Genomic DNA, 8,739 nt, shown 5'->3' on the forward strand with positions numbered 1-8,739 from the left:
AAGGTGTAATAAATCTGAAAGGATGTCATTACAACAATATCGTTAAAATACTTTGAGAACGCCAAAACCTAGACAACATTGCCTGAATAATGTATATGTACATAGATAAATTGAAATGAGTCAAAGTCTGTGTTTGTTTTCGTCGATTCTATTTTTGTCCTAAAACAACCAAGTTTGCTAAACGCGCCGTTCCGAAATTTTTTATCAACATGTGTCTCTTAAATTAAATTCTAAGCCAGCAATAATTTAATAGATTTTTTTTGTCATGAAAATTGCCGTTGGGTGTTAGATTCTAGCTTATTCTTCTATAAACTAATGCAATGAAGCTATAGAACATTTGTCACGAGTTCCATCAACTGTTGATTCGGGTTGAAATTTAGTTCTGTTCAGTCTGATTAGCAATATCCAAAGGCTGTAGGTGACCAGATGTATCAAAGTCGTATTTGTACGTTGGTTAGATTGACTTTTACTTATCAAGTGTACCGATATAAACTCGTCTTCACATCACGAAATAATTTGTCGACCCCGATATCTTTAGATTCTTATTGCAAGCCATTCAATCAGCTCTTTAAAGCTATTATCTTTCCAATATTTAGCCGATGGGTTGTCTGTGATTCTCTTATAATGTGTAGACCTGGTCACTAGCCATGGGTCTTACCGTGTCCTACTTATTCAATTTATTGAAATACTATGATATTGGATTACGAAATTTGGCAGAGAGGGTGGTCGGATTTTGGGTTACTTTTGTTTTCAAAAGTTCTATCAGTATCAAAATAAATATATTATGTGGCATTCTAAATAACTCCAGTATTCAAATCATTATACGGTAATCTCAAGATAATGTCCATGAAAAAGAAATATAAATATGTTTCTGGGGCCAATTTCTGGGACCAAGGAAAGTCAAATTCATTTATAAAAGTTTCAAGTACCAACAAGAAAATGTCTAAATCAGTATTATCCAGAGTCTTCGACATAACCAACACGAATTATTACATAATTCCAGTCAACAGTGATGTTGTTATCTTACCGATTCTGATATCAAATATTTAGGACACAGTGAACAATTTTAAAACCAGTCTGTACTTTATGCTCGATTTGTAAAGGACGCGCCTTGATGAACGTGGCTATATAGTCATCGGTGCGTGGGTGGGTGAAATGTCAAACCGTACTTCCTATATAGGCTGGACTAACCAGGAGGGAGCGAATGACATTCAAATTGGACTGCTCGCGTATTTCGACAAACAAAAATTACAATAAAAGATTTTAGAAATAAATGTAAATCGGTTAATATATACTCATATTGCATTAATATGTGCTTTTGGTCCATGTTTTGTCTATTTTAGGTTCCAAAGAATAGAGATTTAGCTTTTTAAGGTTTCAAAACAACACCCCAAAAAGTTGCCCCCCACCCTTTAATGTACCTCTGAGTAAGGCAATTTAAGCAACATTAACTTACTGAATGCGGTTGAAATCAATTAAGCTGTGTTAGTGAAGAAGTAGAAAAAAGTGTGACAAATTATGCCCAAACCAACTTACTTTGAACTAAACTCAATAAACTCCACCCATACTAACCATATACTGAATATTGATGAGGATTGGCGAGCATGGCGCTTACTCACTAATCGGGGCGTCATGGGTTTGATCCTTGTGATGTTCCTCGTAATTGTCCAGACTACCCCTTCCCCCCTTTGTCGCCTGGCATACCATACCAGTATTGCTACCTTGACAGAATTGCAATAAGAATAATCAATCTTTATTAACCCAGTTTGTACAGACGTTAAACCCCATCCCAATTCTACCAAATTTTGGGGAAATCCATTGAAACGTGGACCGGGCAAACATATTTGACTAAATCTAAAAACATGTGAAACATACCTACAGCTAGAATTTCGTTCAGAGAGAGAGAGAGAGAGGTGTTTAACGTCCACTCGACACAAACTAGGTCATTTCAGGACTAACAAATGTTTTTTAAAATTTTATTTCAATAATTTGGCTCGAGCGTAGGGGTCTTTAGCAGTGGGATGAAACCGGAGGATTCGAAACCACGCCAGTTGACTCAATGGCAGGCCATCCAACCCCCCGTTCAAATAAATTCAGTGTGTTAGAAGTTAACCCTTTTTAAAAAAAAATCATCAAACCAACATAGCTGCTTGGTTGAAGTCAGATGAAAAAACTTATCTCTTTTAGGTACCACTGTCCAACTACTATGGAGCCCACCCAGGCATTATTTAAAGGAGCTTAACCTCTAACTAAATAATTTCCATAAAATCCGAATTAAAACCACGAACTAAATTTCAAAATTGGTCCACATAAATCGATATTCATTTTGGTATCTTGGTTGTCGCAAAAATATGGGATCCAAATATCCAATATTTAAGACATTATGAACATTATAAAATCAGTACACGAGTCTTCTATTTTATGGTTTCGGGTGCCATTTGTAATGAACAAAGATAAACAATACAGAAGTAATTAGTAATGGCTGAATCAAAACAACAAAATAATCATTAACAACGTGTAGAATGAACTAAGCAGGCTAGGCGTAAATGACTGACGTTCAATTTATTTCAATAAATTTAAAATTAAATATAAATCAATTTATATTTTAATAGTAAGTGCAGGGGGACTGCACCACACAAAATTTACACAAAAACAAATACACGGACAGGACATCATACTCAGGAAAACACAAACATACAGACAATTAAAAAAAGTGAATGGATACGGGGGCTAGCCGTAAGCGTCCACTGCGCTGTACAGTCCCGGGTCTGTAGTGACACAGACTTCACTCAAATTTGAAAACAATTAGGAATACAACCCAAAGAGCCCATTGTGTAATGCAAGCATGAGTCATGATCTGCTATATGCTACACGAAATACGAATGTAAGCATATGTAGTAAAATTCAACTACACAAGTAACCACATCGGTGAAATGTATAAAAAAAAGTAGTCTAAACTCTTAAATTCAATAAAGAAACGCTGGATGAGTAATACGTTGGCTCGCTAACCTGGAGGTCACGTGTTCGATCCATACGTTGGCCGAGAAAGTTCATTTGGATTTTCCGGCATCGTTCTCCATTGTCAGCTGTGCAGGACAGAGGGTCTGGCAAGAGACAGCCATAGTGCCACTGTCCAGGCAAAATTTCGCTTATAGCACACTGTACGGCGTATGCTCGTCTTCATTAGCCCAGTCGGATCAGATCAGCAGGACCTTAAACCCCATTTTCATTTTCTTATATTTTAAGGTTCGAAAGAATAGACTCCTATACCCTTTAAGCCATATATACCTACCAAATGCTATTCAAATCAACCATAATCTAATTTTGACACGTTTACAATCAACCTACACATCCCCTATGGAAGTGATGAACCGTATCTGAGCAAATCTGAATAAGAACTACACAAGCAAATAGCTACCCCACACACAAGCTAATTAGACTTTTTGAATGTGTGAAAGCATTTCGCACAGCTCTATATTTGTAGAAATTGTGGAATTCAGGTTAGAAATACTGTAAAGTACATTAAGAAATATACCAAAGGCAGGTGACAGCTTAGAAAATGTAGTCACCTCCGCTAAAAGCTAATTACTTTAAGTCAGGGAACGGAAACAACTAATTGTATTAATCCAAGTTCTAAGACTGCGTCCTCCAAATATTCAACCAGAGTTCAATAACATCCATGTCTGTCCATTAATTATCTTATAGCTGAATCTCATCACGCTATTGTTGCAGGGTTATCGTTTAATTCTCAGAACAGATTTTTCTCTGTACAATATGTAAATACACACTGGTACATGTAGGCACCATAAAAGTAAACCCTAAAGTAAAAGATACAATATGTAAGATTTAGATATGTAAGAGCTGTCCTGTCTTGCTATAATAGTTTAAAAATGGATACATATATCTAAATTTCAATCAAATTACTTTATGCTGAGCGGAAGTTGTGAATGTTTTGTTACGAAATAGTCTCGACTGCCAAGTACCCTTGCTACGAAAATAAAAGAAATAATTGATTATCCATTTTAAGGATATGAGAACTAGACATTGTCTAATCCATCTAATATCTCAACTGTGCAACCCATATACAAGTACTTGTTTGTATCATAACAGTGTAAAGTCTAATGTTTACTGTTGTGCAGTCCATAAGAATAAGTAGGCCATCAACTCTATCATCCAAGTCTTTTTCATCACATGTCGTTTGCCGTTTTGCAGCAAAAAATTTCAATAAACGTTTAATCATCTCTCCCAAGACATCAATCAATTTTAATTTTTATTGATTGATGTCTTGGGAGATATGATTAAACAGTATTAAAATACTGCCAAAAACCCCATAAGAATTTGTACAGACACGAGAAAACTTTGTTAGCTGTATAGACGTTAGGTGTGTCTATATGAAGCCATAGGGAGAGTAGAGGGTGGTCTCTATCCGTGATGAGGAGGGAGCATAGTGAGCCATTGTGGTTTTTCCTCACGCAAAATTGAACACTCGCAACAAATTTTTAATAATTGTAATAATTCGCTGCTTACAAACGGGGGTATTTTGAGACATCTGGAAAAATTCAGCAGTAGGCTATAACATTGATCTGAATGAAAGAAAGATCTCAGAATAGGGTGTTGTCTAAAAGGCTTCTTGTTTCTTCTAAATAGTAGGCTTGTAAATATTATTGAATAGCCCAATACAAAGATACTTTAATAATCAATTCAAATATTGTGCTTTCTATTTATCAGCTGGCACAATGACAATGACATAAAAGTCGTGAAAGCATCTCTGTCAGTAGATCCGACAACGCAACTTTCAAAAATTTAACAACTATTTAAAATATTTCATTTTGAAATAATTAAATGATCTGCAATAGGGTTTAATGTCCTTCATTCCGGGGGAGCCATGGTGGCTAGGTGGTTAAGAAAAAAAAACAAAAAACAAAAAAAAAACGCTGGCTCGCTAGCCTGGAGGTCGGATGTTCGATCCCTGCATTGGCCGAGAAAGTTCGCCAGGATTTTCCGACGTGGTTTCCCCTTGTCAGTGGAGCAGAACGCAGGTCCTGACAAGGACAGCTGTCTAGTCCTTCGGATGAGACAAAACACCGAGGTCCCGTGTATACATTGGAATGCACGTAAAAGATCCCTTGGCAGTTGAAATTCGATATATCCCCTACTTTTTTTGAAGAGTATGTCTTTTGACATTTATTTTTTTTCCTATTCATAATTAAGCAATGTTGTGGCTTCAACCGAACTATTTTTGTAGTGTGTCGTTGATAAACTAATTATACGTCGACCGATATTCAATGCAATGAAGTATTGTATCCCGTGTACACATGGATGTGCACGTAAAAGATCCTTTGACAGTTGGAATTCAATATAAGAGTGGGTCGTAGTGCCGCTGTCCGGGCAAAATTTCCCACATAGCACACTGTATGGCGTATGCCCGTCTTCATTATCCCAGTTCGGAGCAGAACAGAAGGACGTTAAACCCCATTTCATTTCAAGGAAATATTGTGGGTGTATAACATATTATTCTTCCATCTCCTAACTGGCACTGTTAAGTATATTATCCCCTGCGGTTTACATCAAAGGTTTTTTTTCTAGTTTATATAAATTGACAAAGACGATCCGGGAGTTTCTTTTTCTAGACTATTTGATATTTAATTTAATTAACGCTAGCTAGTATACCAGTCAGTGAATTGCTATTGAATTTCTTGAAAATTATAGTCAACTGCAATGGATCTTTTTATGGTTTCAAACGCCAATTACCGTACAGATTGAAAACATGAAGAAACCTAGATTTCTAATTATTCTCAGAATTCAGTTAATCTATCAAAAGTATGTCCTAAATAGATACCCACCTTTGTGTATATATATTGATTCTTGCTGTTTCCATTTTCGACGTACACTGATTTTTCGATTATTTTACATGGCTTTGTTGTAACTTGTATTCCAAATGCAACTAGTATTATATGATAAGTACTATGTTTGTTCCCAAATGACCTAGCTTTTGTTGAGTGGACGTTAACCTCCATCTTTCATGACCCCGTTAGTGCCACCTTAAGCCATAAGATGATTTTAATCAGGGTATTAGTTGTGATCCATAGGTGTTGCTTGTTTAATTCCATTAACTTAATGCGCTTAGATTCCCCGTACTCTTAACACCATTGGCATCTTGGAGGAGCCAAGTTAGACCTTTTCGACATACTCTATTAAACGAACCTTATACTTATACGGACCTTTTCTTTCTGGTTGGTGCGTGGGGGGGGGGGGGGCAATGTTAATGCCATATTATCTGTAGGTATTTGTGAAATTAAGTTCCTCAATTAGTTTTCACATATATACAGCGAACTCATTAACCCGCTAAAGATATATTCCTCGAAGGTAATTAGGCCGCATTTGCTCGCCGCAAATGGAATGTTTTTAGATGGGAAATAAAATAGGATACCCGTTTTATGGCTTGTCAGATATGTTCTAGCATCAAAATAGTTTGTATATAGTACCTAAACGAAGGTTATATAAATAACGCTCCGACACCAAGAAATATCCTCTGGGTTGGTTATGTAAATAGAAGCCTGAACGTCAAGCAATACATTTTAGCATATTAATAGTACAACGCAACCCAACAATGTGGTTCTTTTACCTGCAAATCATTGTAAATACAGGTGGACCTCGGTTTTTTCGTACCACCCGAAGGACTATTCTAATAACATGAAACGTAAACACACTGGGTTAGATATTGTTAATCGCATGGTAACAAAATCAATAGCATTGTACTCACCTAATAGGTCTGCTATTGCCAAGTTTAGAAGAAAATTATTAGTGACGCTTTGTAACTGTTTGTTAGGAGCAATCACAACCAACACAAGGATATTCCCAATCACAGACACAAGCAATATTGGGATATACAGAGCCAGTAAAACTATTGTCGTAGTGTCATGAAACGTGAACAAACTAGCTCTGTATTGTTCCAAAATATTTTGAAAACTATCATCTGCATTAAATCCAATAATAGAAAGGTTCCCACCGATCGGGAAATCGTAGAACGATGAAAAATTTTCTGGCACTCCTTGGTATGTGCTCTCCATCGCATATACGTAAAGTCAACTAGGGTAGTTTCAATTTCAGAACACTATTGATGCTATGCTTAAGAACACAATAGGCCATTTCAATTTCCCGGATCAACGTCATTTTTGCATTTAAAAAAGATTCATTCTGAATAGGATCTTAATTTTGTGTTAAACTATGTCATTCCACAATAAGATTGATCGATATTGAAACTATACCTAGACAGTAGATAGGATAACATTTAAGAAGATTCCAAGAGATCACGTAATTACCGTTATAATAATAATTGTTGTTGTAACGTTAATCACGTATAACAGTATTAAAATTCATATTTATTATATAAATCTATATAAAAAATTTCATCTAGATCAGAGAATTCGGCTTCGTAAAGATTTTGTTTGTTCAGTGAAAATTAGCATCGCAGACCACGATTTGTCACCCATGTCTTTTCCCAGGAATTGATGGGTCTAATCAGCCAAATCAAGCATGGTCTCATTCCATGGTCGCTGTTACCATTACACCAGATTTTCCCTGGGATTGTACTACGTGGCATATATATCAGAGGACAGTTTAGATGAGGATGATCAACCGAGGTATAACTGTGTTCTATTAAAAAATCTGATCTGAAAAACATAAACGGACATAATAAAATACGAAACTGTTAAAGTGGTAATTTAAGTATAGTCAAGCCAGAATAATTTGTGGTCATAAACCAGCTTTTAAGCTTAACTATTGTTGAATATGTATGTTCAGGTTTGGTACATGAATAATGCCCATTGTTTATCTCTCTATGACATCACTTACTGGAAACCAACGCTATTGGTAGCCTACCAATTTCGAACGTTGTACTTGACAAATGTGGAATTTTGTATAATTCAATAAGTTTGTAGATGACAATAATATAGCATGTTTTAAACAACGTGCAAAGGCTGAACGTGGTTTTTTCTGAATTAGTAAATTGCTACTTTAAATAGAAATAGGAATTCCCTGGGGGTTTCTATATCGACGCAATTTCGTGCGCGATGCATTGGAAATATCAATAAATGTTGTTTTGTTTTTTTTCTCTGAGAAATTGTGCACTTTTATCACAACAATCTGACTTTTACATCCAAGATTTCCATACAATTTATAGATCTAACTATAAAAGTACACATTAAAAGAATCTTAAATTCTTGTCTGTGATATCACCCTCGGTGGAAGCGGACGTTAAATCTCACGAACAAACTTACAAATCGTAAGATTTTCCGGCTTTTGTGAAGTTATTACTTTCTGAAAAAGTTACATTAATTATGGTACACAAAACTGTCCAGAGATAAGTAAATCAATTCATCCATGTACTTATTTGCAATCATTAATCAATTTCCGAAAATAAATACTGGTATATGTTCAATAAATGTATAAGGATACTGATATATACGCCAATATCAGTTTTAAATATTTTTTTTTTTAAAAATGAAATTAATTTACCTTTTTCCAGTATGGATCCAAAACAGTTCCTCGTCCGTTTAAAAATGATGAGATTCCATCACTAAACAGAATGGAATCGTTGTCAAGTATTTAATACTTAAACACGAGAACCAACTTCTCTTTATGATCTTGTTTTCGTCAGCTGTGTATTAAATATTCACGAGGAGCAAGCTAAATGGAGAGATCTGACTGTGTTTGTCGTGATGTGATAGAAGTATTAAA

At 35.6% G+C, this 8,739-nt stretch overlaps 1 protein-coding gene across 1 annotated transcript in view; it reads right to left on the reverse strand.

Moving 5' to 3' along the window:
* The window catches only part of LOC126818972 (QRFP-like peptide receptor), a 32,625-nt gene extending 24,964 nt beyond the window's left edge, over nucleotides 1-7,661 (reverse strand). The window contains exon 1 of the mRNA XM_050546697.2: nucleotides 6,764-7,661. Within this exon, the coding sequence (XP_050402654.1) occupies nucleotides 6,764-7,070 (307 nt within the window). The 5' untranslated portion in view covers nucleotides 7,071-7,661. The remainder of the gene's footprint in view (nucleotides 1-6,763) is intronic.
* Between the last annotated feature and the right edge of the window lie 1,078 nt (nucleotides 7,662-8,739).

This window comes from Patella vulgata, chromosome 4, assembly GCF_932274485.2.
Source record: "Patella vulgata chromosome 4, xgPatVulg1.2, whole genome shotgun sequence".
In the NCBI taxonomy this organism is placed as follows: domain Eukaryota; kingdom Metazoa; phylum Mollusca; class Gastropoda; family Patellidae; genus Patella; species Patella vulgata.